The sequence below is a fragment of the Nannobrachium achirus genome, assembly GCF_963921795.1.
Source record: "Nannobrachium achirus genome assembly, chromosome: 1".
NCBI classification, from domain to species: domain Eukaryota; kingdom Metazoa; phylum Chordata; class Actinopteri; order Myctophiformes; family Myctophidae; genus Nannobrachium; species Nannobrachium achirus.
This window is the reverse complement of record NC_137810.1, coordinates 15666989-15680703: the sequence shown is the minus strand read 5'-3', so window position 1 is coordinate 15680703 and position 13715 is coordinate 15666989. Positions and strand designations below refer to the sequence as shown.

Genomic DNA, 13715 nt, shown 5'->3' with positions numbered 1-13715 from the left:
GCGTACATTGCAGAGGACTCGCAGGAGTGCGGTGCCCGGTTTTCAAGACGGTTGGATTTGGATATGCAGTTGTCCAAATCCGTAGATCTGACCGATATGCCCATATATATGGGCATGCCCATATACAGTATATGGGTCCAAGTGACTTCAAATAGGGTGTGCGTATCGCAGAGAACCCAAGGGGAGTGATGCACCAAGTGGGAAGTCAGATGGATCAGCGAATCTACAACAAATATGGATAAAACCACAAATCCCCATGTGGAGTAAAGGGACACAGACGGGGTACAACGGGTATCACATTACCCGGGTGGGTCATGCATTTCCAATTGGCTTAGTTACTGACTTGTGGGCACAGGCCTAGTTTAATTTAAAATGTAATGATTTCATTGTACGCATATATCATTTGGTAAAGAAAGTACATTCTGTACATGTCAGAGTGCATGAGATAATGATTAAGTCTAAGAGGTGCAGGGATTCATCAAACCCTTTGGCAATCATGTTATAATGTACACTACAATGTTCCAAGAATGCCTGTGAGACATGTGACGGTTTGTCACCCAAGGACTGTCAGCTACAGTAGCTGAGTGGTTTACGATTACCCCCCCCCCCCCCCCCCACACACACACACACACACACACACACACGCTTTCTCTCTCAGACACACACACACACACACTCACGTGCACGCACGCACGTACATACAGATACCAATTATTAGCTAATATTTATCCATAAACTACATTGCTCCTGCTGAGAGCCAGGATTAAAACGGTACTAACCAGGGATCTAACTGGCAGTCATTGTCAGAAATCATCAAATGTAATTTTAATTAGAGTTTAAGTTTAGCTTACGTTTTCAGACTTTGCACCAGCATTTTATACTTTAAGATTTACAAAATCAACACTGCAGCTGACTGTTAGAGGCACCCTAGAAAAGAATAGGATCATACACGAAACAAAATGTAGCCCTATCTGACAGCACAACGAGCAGAGTTAAGTACACAGATATCACCGTGGAAAGTCTTTACCTCTCATAGTCTGCTGGATAGATATGCTGACTAAATTAAACTGCTATTTGTTAAAGGACAACTTTAGTTTTTTACAACAAGGGTTCATATTTTAGTTTGTAATTAAAGAATATAAAAGATGAGTGTTAAAACTATTTAATTTACTTCTTTCTATTGTTTTAGAGATTCTTAAATCAGTGGTTGGGGGCATGCGTACAAGAGGCTAAATATGTCATTTTACACAGAATGGTAAATGGTAAATGGTGCATTTATATAGCGCTTTTATCCAAAGCGCTTTACAGAGATTGTGCATTACATTCACCCATTCACGCACACATTCATACACCGGTGGCGGAGGAAACCATGCAAGGCACCAACCGGGAGCAATTAGGGGTTCAGAGTCTTGCCCAAGGACCCTTCGACATTAACTCAGGGGGAGCCCGGATTCGAACTGGGAACCCTTCTGGAACCCTTCGTGCTCTAATATCGGTTTCTCTACCCCTGAGCTATGCCGCCCCCAGAATAAGCCCATTCCCAAGATACAACGCAACCTTTCATGGTTGGATGTGACTTATGGGGGCTAGAAGTGTTACTGTAAATAGCAATAAAGAAACTGCTGGCTTATTGTGTCTAAAAATACATATTTAGCCACTTGTATGCATGCCCCCATGCGTACGCATGCCCCACATTTTTGCATGGTAAACGCGATAAAAGAATAGAAAGAAGCAAATGAAAACATTTTAACACTCACTTATTCTTTTCTCTAATTACAATCTAAAATATGAACCCTTGTTGTAAAAAAAACAAAGTTGACCTTTAACAGTTTTACTGCCAGATGTTATTATTTATTTATTGGGTCTTGTGCCAGCAAAATCAGCTTACCTTTGTGAGGTTATAGACAAAGATCTTTTTTTTTTTTTTTTTTTTTTCATTACATAGTGCACTTTGGTCATACTAGCAGTAGAGGGCAGCCTCATGCAAGAATTAATGTGAAATGACCGCGGTCGGCTCCCATCCGTCCAGGCCACTAAATCGCTACAGAGCAATAGACCCAGAGAAAATAACAAGGAAGCGTTTTGTTACTCCATTGATGCTAACGCCCAGTGGGTTTTTGAGAGCACTTTTACGGGAGATGTGTTAACGGTACACACCCGCGCGACACCTCATCAGTTTACAGACATCAAAACAAGCTACAAAAGAACGAGCCAAAGGACGTACAATTGGCATCGCGCCGCAGTGAAAAATGGGGCGAACGGGAACATCCAAAGCGGTAAAAGAGTTAAACAGTGGCACAATTACTAGGATGACCTGAACTCATTCTGTGAGTCATCTAAAAGTCAAAGCTAGTGTATGTAGACAACCACAGATTGATCAGCTGTCAAATCACATTCCACTACAGTACATGTCAACTTGTCCCTGCCTGGAACCCTGAAGTGAGCGGAGTTCAGGAAGCGGCAGTTTATTTGAATGCTTCTATCAAATTACCATTTGGAATGTAATGGACGTCAAAATAAGTACACATGCCGTAAAATGCAAACCACAAATCCCAGTATGAGCATTTCTCACCATATAGCATCCTTGCAGAACTTCATAACTGTTAGTTTGAACCCCAACGGCCACAGGGGTATTGGCGTTTCAGGGTAGATATCGGGGTTAAATTAAATGTTTCATATGAACAAACTGTAAGAACGGCCATCCCTCCAAATACAACTTCTGAGAACAAGACCGATTGCTACACACAACATACTGCTACTCTTATGCCAAACCAAAAATGTGTGTCATATGATCTTGGGAGTAAGTAATCTTTTTATGTATCTATTTATTTATTTAAACTCAAATTGTTAACATGTATCACTAAATACTTGTAATAAGATACTGCACTCTTGTTTTTCCATGCCATCTTGGTCATGTACTGTAGACTATATTGTTGTTGTCAGGCTTTTTTTAAATGTATTCTTTATTTTTTTTCTTAAGATCTTTTTTTTTTTGGGGGGGGGGGGGGGGGGGGGGGGAGTGGACTGACAGGAAATGGGGGGAGAGATGGGGAGTGACACACAGCAAAGGTCGTCGGGATCGGGATTCGAACACGCGGAACGCTGTCAGGCATCAGAGCATATGTGGTACAGTATGCGCCTGGACCGCTAGGCCAGCGGGCGTCCCTAACCCTTTAGTTTACTTTTTATGTTTTTTTTCTCAGATTTATAATGCCCTACTTCGTAGGGCATTCCTAATAAATAAAAGAAGAAAAAACACAAAAGTTGCAAAAATGGCACTTTCACTAGTTTTGAATTTGAATCCTAAAAAGAAACCATTTTTGGACATATGAGGTTTCCACCCGTCAACAACGATATGCAATTTTTATTTAAGCCACTAAGCCGTAATGTCTCAATGTTATGTTAAGTGGGTGCATTTTTACTTTTATGTGGTATGTCTCGTCTCAACATCAACTTCCCCTTTTAGCCATTTTTATATGTTATCATTGCACTTACAGCAATAGTAGGAAGCTTCCTTTTATTTGCATTTCATGTACTTCTGGTAAAAAGGCTTTTTTTGGGGGGGGGGGGATTTTCTTTTTTTTTACAGTACAAAGTGATCATATAAACCTGCAGTAAAACAGTTCAACTTTGAAATTTGATACCCCATTATCCATTTTCCATTACCCATCATAAAATAAATGTAAACACTCAAGCCTTATTTAAGTTGTACAACAAAAGAGTGAAAATAACCAGTCTACAAGCTCACAACTCATTGCATCACAACTGATAGAGCAGTGGTTCTCAACCTGTGGTACATCTACCACTGGTGGTACTTGAGCCCCCCCTCTAGTGGTACGCAGAGGAGTCTCCCAAAAAAGAAGAAAAAATACATAAGTGGAGTGAAATATTTATATTCTACAACAATTGGTTGAAATAGGCTCTCCAGCCGCGCTGAAATGAGCATGACAGCACACCTAGCCGTTAACAGAAAATGTGAGAACGGATTAATCACGTTAGAAATATCATCAGTTGTGCAGCTGATGAGACAGACTGACGGAATCTTTGAAGAAGCAGCACTGTTGCAACCGCAGTAGAATAAGCAGCTATGCTAGAGCAGTTTGCACGGGAAGTGCACAGACGTAGTAGCTACAGTAAATCTGGCTGATGACCCGGTCAAATTATTGGCTTAGGAATGCAACAAAAACTAAAATATCCATGAATTCAAGGAATAAATTGGTAACTGAGCATAGCTGAATAGGATGATGGGGTAGGTCTACTCACCTGTATTTTAACAACAGTTATACCTGTATTTTAACAACAGTTATTATGGTGTTACTTGGAGGGAGATATTTTCTGAGAAGGTACTTGGTATAAAAAGGTTGAGAACTACTGTGATAGAGTGAATTCGTTTATCATCAGATCGGGGCGTTTTCTACATAAGAGAGCTAAAACTGGAATACATTTCTCCTCACTCAACTTAAGTTCTCTCTCACTTTAATCCTGAACTTGAATGATGCTGATGTCTGTTACAATGTTGGTAGCAACTTTCTCAAAAGCATAGGTAGACCATAAGAACCAGATTGAACACTTTTGAATGTCCACTTTCCATCATTAGTCCATCCATACACCATTAGTCCATCCATACACCATCACATTTGTGGAGCTGTGACAATGGGAACATGACACATGGTACAGTACCTACATACATTTGAACTATCTATAACTAATGTTATAAAGTCACATATCTATAGGTATGATATTGTTGATGAGGGTTCTTCAGTCCTCTATGCTCCCTGGGTGAAGAGAAGCGTGGGTTACATCTTATGGCCCTGCATGCATGGATGGTAGGGTAATGTAATCGCACAGGTGTCTCAACAACAAAATGGGATGGCACGGACAGAATGAGAATGGAAAGTTGGTAGGAAGTATCAGTTGCACAAGAAACGATTGACCTTTGTGTTGAAAATGTCAAGGTCACAATCAAGGTCCAGGTCAATCTCAAGAACGGACGGGTGGTGGGTGGATATTCATGAAACCTGGGGGAATGATCAGTGGGCTGCTCCTGAAGTGATGGTGAATGGTTGCCATGAAAAGGTTAAGGTTAGAATTAAGGTCAAGATCAAGGTCAACAATTTATAATGGGTCTTGTCTTTGGAATGGAGAGGCCAACATTGTAGGACTAATATTTTATGCTTAAAGGAGCTATAGTCAACTTTTTCTTGAAAAACGGATGCTAAAATAAAAATAATGTTTCGAAAATATTTTATAAAAAAATAAGATTCATATATGTGTTTCTATTCAAAAATGACCACAAAAAGCGTAAAATAATGATAAAATAATCATTTTGGCCATTGTCAGACCGACACTTTGTTTACATTCTAGTCTATAGGGTGTGCCAAATGTAGTTCTAAGAGCGGCCATTTCTTGGGTCAACACAGCCTTACACAGGTGTTCTGATTGGAGTAAAGCATTAGTTCTATGCAATCAAACATTTGAAACACCTGTGTTTTACCCAAAAGATGGCCGCTAAGGACTACAATTGCGTCACCGTTGGCACACACTATAGACTAGGATGTAAACAAAGTGTCGGCCCTACAATGAAAAAGTTGACTATAGCTCCTTTAAGCATTTTAAAATATTTTGATTGATCTTAAAAATTGATCGATAAATGTCCTATTGTTATTCAAAATGACAGGTGCGTAGTGAGCTTGCCATTTTTGTTGAATGTTTGCGTGGTTAAAGACAATAAAGTAGTTACAGTATGTGTGCTGTCTTGAACTAAGGCACAGTTCTGAGTGTTCTGACAGAACCTGCTGTACAGTATGTCAACTTGTTTCAAAATAGTGGCGACTACATCAAGATATGAGCAACGGTTTCTTTCAAATGAAGTCTGCTTTGTTGCTGCTGCTTCTTCTTTTGCTTGCTTTTTATGCATGCGCTTTATTCAAATCTAGCAAAAATGTACTCCTACATTTTATGACTGTACATCATGAACAAAGACTCTTTCACCACAAGACTTCAAAAGGGCCCTGCGAGAAACAGGCCTTGAATTCATCTTTCAACTCTGTGAAATTAACCAAAATAGAGTGCCTTAATTAACACCCCTTTAATGCCCTGATAAAGTACAAGTCACATCTCTTATCAATGAGGTTTTTAGGACTGAAAATAAAAGGTTGCTCTGTAACCATGGGAACCAATATTAAAGAGTATAGAGCTGCAATGTGCCAATTATAAGACAATGTATGCTCATATTATTTCAGTAGATAGAATAAAGTAGCTAATGACACTCCTTTTAGAAGAAATCCTACAAATGGAACAAGTTATTAAACGTAATGCTGTTTTACTAAGTGATGAGAAATGCTACTTTGTAAAGATCTAAATGTAGGCTAAAATATATTCACTTGCATTGGTACTCTACACCAGTGGTTCCCAACCTTTTCAGGTCGAAACCCAAAAGAGAGATTAGACGCGTTTGCACTAGTGCTTCTTTTTCTGCAGACGAGGAGTGGTCAATCAAGTGCCGTTTTCCAATATTCCCCCAAAATCATACTATTGATTATTTTATTAAGATACACTATTTTAATAATAGACACATTTTAATTGATTTGCGTGTGTGTGCGCACGTACGTGTGTGTGTGTGTGTGTGTGTGTGTGTGTGTGTGTGTGTGTGTGTGTGTGTGTGTGCGTGCGTGCGTGCGTGCGTGCGCGTGTGTGTTTACCTCCAGAGTCAGGATGGCCTTGGTCTCCCAACTGTTTGTAAGGGTTGAACTTGGGCTTTGGCGCAACCACGGGGGCAAACTTCTTGGGTGTCTGCTGCTGGGAGACAGAGATGCTGGCAGTGCCCATCGCTGGAGTGGTCTCCATCCTGGCAGCCACCTGACCCGTCTGTTCAGCATTATTGTTCCACATGGTTCTAATGGGCAAAGACAGTGGTTGGTTGTGTCAGGAGTTGCAGCTCATTTTATATCGGTCTGACCCCATATATCGCCATTATTTGACTCTTTTGATGACACCGGTATCTGCAATTACAGTATATAGCAGATGTTATGCAGCAGAATTTTGGCATGTCATTATAGGCAAATTAAAATATGTTCAAAAGTATTCTGAAATGTTCTAAATGAGCAGATCTACAAATGTGTTGTGAAGTGTTCTGAGCCTGTTGATAGGCTATTATAAATGTGTGTGATTGGCAATCGGTGGACTAGGACTCAACAAAATCAAAAATAGGGCTCTAGTTGTGATACTCGGATCAAACTGTATGGGGTTTAGTTGCAATATTCAATGTCACAAAATGTCTTTTACAGTCTACGCCAAATATTAGCTAATCTTACGACGCATCTCAACTAGACAGGGCAGTTGAAACGTTTTGAAAAGATGGTTCAAGACTACAACCTCAGTGATGAGGCCATATGAATCTTTCCTAGAATCCTTCTGCAGTGCCAAACGCTGTGATAAGAAGTCATTAGTGGAATTGATATCTGATCCCTTTCTAAACGGGATATCGTAGGAGGGCCGGCCAGCTTGCCAGGAAACTAAGAGGCCTGGCCAAATGCCAGTGGTCAGCACAAACTGATGTCTCAGCGGGTCTACACAGAAATCCATCTTAAAACACCAAATCCAGACACATCAAGGACCCCAATGGTGACCGGCGGAGGGACACTTAAGGGATTGAGTACGAGCAATCAAACTATGACATTCTTGACTATGTATTGGCTTCACTGCCCTGCCTTCCTTTCTATGATCAAGGGGACTGCAATATGCATTAATTAATATGGTGTTTGTGTAGGGCAGAATGGGGCTGTGCACTCACATAATGAACATGCAGATCCACAGTCTATGAAAGATGATATGAGAGAGGAGTGTATGCTAATGTGTAATCTCTGTGACATAGCACTGGTTAGTCTAGTAGGCACATAGCCTAACAGGTAATAAGAAGATGATAAAATAAAATAAAAATAAAAAACTGACCTCAGATTAAAATTTAAAAATCCTTCTGAAAGAAAGACTATATGAGGCCGATGATGTAATCCTCACAAATCCTAACTGGGCTGAGAAGGAAGAAGGTAAGGATATGAAATAAAAGAGAAAGGTGACTGACATCATACATGAAGCACGCTTCACCCAGCTTTGTTGCACTTTGAAGTGTTTACTCCCCACCAAGACTTTACAGAGACACTTCAAGGTCCAATCCAACATCTACTTGCTGGATATTCAATATTGCGCTTTGAAGTTTTCTATATTATTACGTTTTTAGCCGCTGCTACTTTTGTCCTCGGCTGACCTATGTTGAGAAGAACACTTGCAAAGTATAACAGCTAGCAACTGGCTGAGGCCACGAGCGTTGGGTATTTCACCATCGCATTCTGAAATCACTTGAAATATTTGAACTATTTATATGCCCTGTGTTTTTCTCCTCACTTCTCTCTGTTGCCGTTTGCTGCTCTGTGTTCTGATTTCTGAAGTGTTCTTGTTTATTATCCCCTCCCTGACTGATACAGGGTTTACATTCTTTCTCTGGAGCGCAGCAGAAAAGCCCACGCACAATCATCTTTTAATATCTGCTCAAATCCCTGCTCCTCCTCCCGTCACTGGCTGAATGGCTCTTACTTTTTGCTATTTGGCTGCTTTTAATGCCGCAATTCAGACGTGTACAGAAGTCTCACACCCACCTGTCCTTTCAATGCAAAACGGTTTCATTTCTCGAAGCCCAAATGGCTAAAACGTGATCTATTGTGAGACTGTACAATATGTGGAAATATGACTCATTTACTGTATCGTGATGATGTTGAATAGAAAATGTTCAAACATCTGTTGATTAGTCTATTTTGGGAAACAAGTTGTAGTGTTTCACTTTCTGTGATACTACATTACATCACTGTATCCAGTGAACCCACTGTGGCTTTGTTCAGACTGCAGACAAATCCAATTTGTTTCTCAAATCTGATCTTCAGGACTGACTTTCACACTGTTATTTGCAACTAATCGATTGTATATGTGTATTCAGATGTCAACTTATCTGCATTGGTTGCTGTGTTAATAACCTAATGGCATAAGCATGAGTAATGCTTACCTTATATCCCGTCATACCATAGTGTTCGCTCAAAAATAGCAGATTTACAAGCCCACAATGTGTTGTGAGTAGTGACACATTGTGTACTGTGTGCGCTTGCAGAGCGACTATTTTCGACAAGCAACATTATCATACGATAAAGGATAAATCAGGCTTCGGTATCCAGATAAGAGACACATCTGATCAGACACCAGACTGAGAAGAATCCGATTAGCAAAAATCAGTTTCCATGTGTTTTTTGCTGTTCAGCCTTGATCAAACCAATCTGAATCCAATCTGAATAGGCCAGAAATTGGACTCGGAAAGCCAGTCAAAGCATATATGGCCTAAGACGACTTGCTCGTTATTAAAGTGATTTACTTGCTACTAAGGAACTACAAACATGAGAAGAAAGAACCGCTATGAACAGGATGTATTGCTCCATTGTTTATTAGACAACATAAATAACAGAATTTGCTTTGCCTGCACTCGAACTATAAAACCGTAACCACAAAATAAAACTCGCTGGGCTGACTTCAAGTCAAACGCGGCGGCAGGCTGGATCTGTATTTGCATACATCAAAATTGCTCGCTATGAAGGCCCCAGGGAGGGTTACTGAGAGCCACTGGACTCTTGCGTGACGTTTCAGGACTAAATAGGCCAGAATGATGATGTGCTCCTGCTTCCGTCGTCGGCATGTTTGCCCTTTGTGGGATGTATTAAAGAGGATCATCCAAATGAATACAATGATGACCTTTGACATCATAGATGTGAAATGGGAAGGCCAGATTAAAGAGGATCAAGAGACTCCTGTGTATACAGTACATATATGTACACACAAAATGACAGGGAAGATGCACATAGTCTTCACTGCTTTATCTATACTAAGACTAGGGGTGAAACGGTTAATCAGACTACGGTAATAGATTTAATCGATTATAAAAATTGATTGAATAAAATAATCGATGTTGGGGTGTACATTTTTACACTTAACCTGGCATCCCTATTGTGGGCATGTCATTATAGGTGATTTTTTAAATTAATTATTTTTATTTCAACTTTGTATTTTTCCTGTAAATTAATGCCCTACATAAGACGTCTTATTAGTGTCACACAAAGGTAAGCAAGCTCACAAAACGTTGCATCATCACTAAAAGCTCTTTGACCGCCAGTGACGAGTCTGTTCGTCATTTTAGCAGGACTAAATATTATAATAACTACAGTGGATCCAGTGGAAAACCCGGTTCTTTTTTCCTTTTCCTGAGAAGTAACTGTTTTGGACATATACTAGGTTTCTACCGGACACTGACGATAAGTGACGTGTAATTAGTGTCCAGAGGTGTTCAGAAACCCATCTTTTGAAACACAGGTTCCCCTGCTGGACTAGGGTGAAATCCTGCAAGAACTCTTCTGTGCTTCCTTGTTTGATTTCACACAAATCTGTACATATTTCTAAGAAGCAGATACCCCTTGGTCGAATCGGACCAGACACGCAGCATTCTTCGTAGCAGTGTTGTAGCAGTGTAGACAAGACATGGTGTAAGAAAAAACTAAAGTCATTTCGGTTTGAGAATTAAGGGTCCCTTGGTGTCCATTGAGGACAGGGCCACGCCACCCAGTAATATGCTATGGTCTCCAGGTGTGACATCCATCTGTTCAAAACCAGACCTAACCAAGAAGCCATTCTAACATCTTATGACAATGTGTCACAATGATCACGACACTGCATCAAACCTTGACATAACCGGGCATGTGTCACCGCAAACAATGCACTGGGGCCAGAGCTCCATGCCTTCAGGAGAGCGCAAGGAAGCCAGTCAGCATCCTGAGAATCCTGTAACAGGACTGCATCTGAATGAAGTAAATGAAGCTGATCGCTTCTTGTAGAAATGCTAACAATCTAAATATATTCTGTGTAGATCCACACACACGCAAGCATACATGCTCCTCCTCTAAATACAGTATATTCTGCATCGATCATTTGACTTCATGGTCTACAGTACAGTACGTTAGAACAATCAAAAGCAAAACTTTTAGAAACCTCGTCCTCCATAGTGAGTGAAGCTTTTAGGTTGTTCACATCCAGAACGGCACGTTGTCGCTTTGGGGTGGAAATTTTGTATGTCCAAAACTGTTACTTTTCAGGAAAAAGAAAAGAGACATGTGTTCCAATGGAGTAAATGTGGTTATTATTTAGTCACTTGTCAAAACTTTGTATTGGTTCAATATTTATAAAACCCACAGAACAACATTAACCACTTTCATTTCCAAGATAAATAAAAAACCAAGCAAATATAATACATCTACAGTATAAGCGTAAAGCAGGGAATAGCACTTTGCTATGACAGACAAGATGCACCCAGATGACAAGCAAGCTGCTCTTCCAGGCCAGTGCGCCTATTTAAAGTATAGTAAATCTTAAATTATGCATTCACTTATTTCAGCTACTGTATATGTGCTTTGATATGAATTCAGATGCAGCCCCCCCCTCCACACACACACACACACACACACACACACACACACACACACACACACACACACACACACACACACACACACACACACACACACACACACACACACACACACACACACACACACACACACACACACACACACACACACACACGAAAACAAAGACAAACGTCAACCACATGCTGACACAAAAACACACATACAGCACACACTTTCAAACAGATGCACAGGTATGCAGATGAGCACACAATCCTCAATGTGTACAGCAGTGTTGTTTTTGACAGAATTTTTTTATTTAGTTTTAGTCATAGTCTTTTGAATAAAATCTAATTTAGTTTTAGTCATAATTTAGTCTCCTGAAAAGTTTTAGTTTTAGTCTCATTTTAGTAGACTGAATATCATAAGATTTTAGGCGACTAAATCTACAGTTGATTTAGTCAACTAAAATGTATTTTGGCAGGCCTTGATGGCATCGTAATGACTGATTTTACACTTGGTTGCATGCTGAAAATAGCCGATCTACAAGCTCAATTGTGAGCTTGTAGATCGGCTATTTTCAGCATGCAACACCTGAGAGCAACCATACATGAAATTACTTTCTCCTCCACTAGTCCCTCCCTAATGTTTTAGTCTAGTTTTTATTCTGTTGACGGAATTGTCAATATATTTAGTCTTAGTTTTAGTCACCACAGCTTAGTTTTTATTTTGTTTTTATTTATTTTTCGTCAGTGAAAAAAAACGCAGTCGACACACATTTTTCGTCATAGTTTTAGTCGACGAAATCAACACTGGTGTACAGCATAACAGGTTGAAATACTGTACACATGCATGCCCACAAACAAATGACTGCATAGTGTGAACAGCCATGTGCACTGTATACTGTACACTGAAAATTCCACTTTTTGGGTATGGGATTATAGCTGAAAATGTTCAAATGTTTCCAAAGATTGCATTTATTTTTCTATGCCGATTTGATGCGTTATGAACTTGTATAGGCGGATTCAGCACGCATCACTGTCATACTACAAAGTGTAAATCAGGCTAAAGTGGTTAACGTAACTCTTTAGATATTTTGGGGGGCTTTTCTGCCTTTATTGATAGTACAGTAAGGTAGACGGGAAACAGGGAGAGAGATGGGGAGTAACGTGCAGCAAAGGTCGTCGGGATCGGGACTCGAACCCGCGACACGCTGTCATACATATGTGGCAAGCGCCTGGACTGCTAGGCCAGCAGGCGCCCCCAACTGAAAATATTTTGCAGTAGAACTATTCATACAGGTTGATGCGTTTATTCAACCTTGTTCCAAATAAAATGTACTTTCCTATAATGGCGTGTAATATTCATGTTTTCGGCGAATGTACTCCTGACACAAATAAAAGGTCCAAAAATATATATTTGTGGGTAAATTAATTGCCCGGTGTGACCCTTATACGGGTCTATTTGAGTTAAATGAACACAGAGGAATTTTTACTGTGTATAAAGCAGAGAAAAGTGTGATGGCTGGAGCCAGGGGCGTCACAAAGGGGGGAAAAGTGGGACTGAGTTACTAGGGCCCAAGGTGGAGGGGCCTTAATTATTTTATACTTTAGCTATTGCAGATATACAAGCTCACAGTGCCGCGCTGCGAGCTTGTAGATCTGCTATTTTTGAAAAGTCGTGAAAATGTGTGCAAATCTTTGAATATATGTTTTTTTAAGCGAAAATTTGTAACTCAAATTTTGCTTCTGGGTGGTCCCTGGAACTAAATATTTTGATATGGGGGTTCGTAGCCAAATACATTTCTTTTTGGGGGTCCTTCACATGAAAAAGTTTGAGCATCACTGACATAGAAACATAGGTTTTTTCAAAAAACCTTCAAAGACTTGTATATCTGCTACTTTTCAATAGTTAAAAGCACAAAATAACGCAGTGAATCCTTGTACCCAGGGCCCAGAATTTGGTGCGACACCCCTGGCTGGAGCAGAGCAGCCACATGGAGGATGAGTGACTCACAACTCCATGGCAGCGTGTTTCATAGTTCTCCTTTATGAGGGCATGGCAGGCGAGCTGTCTTCTCACAGCTGTTCCACTCCACTTTTACAGCTGTCATTGAGGAACCGCTGCAGGTGTTTCTGCCGCATTAATCTTTCATATCCACCGAGGAGGAGACTATCGAACAAAGCCTTCCACGGAGGACCACAGAGAGGATTGAATTGTAACACAAAC

General features: G+C 40.3%; 1 protein-coding gene across 1 annotated transcript in view; it reads right to left on the bottom strand.

Annotated features, from left to right (window-relative positions):
* Positions 1-13715, bottom strand: part of lpp (LIM domain containing preferred translocation partner in lipoma) — a 219893-nt gene that overhangs the window by 138523 nt on the left and 67655 nt on the right. Inside the window, 1 exon segment of the mRNA XM_080727235.1 lies at positions 6702-6895. Coding sequence (XP_080583361.1) covers positions 6702-6891 — 190 coding nt within the window. The 5' untranslated portion in view covers positions 6892-6895.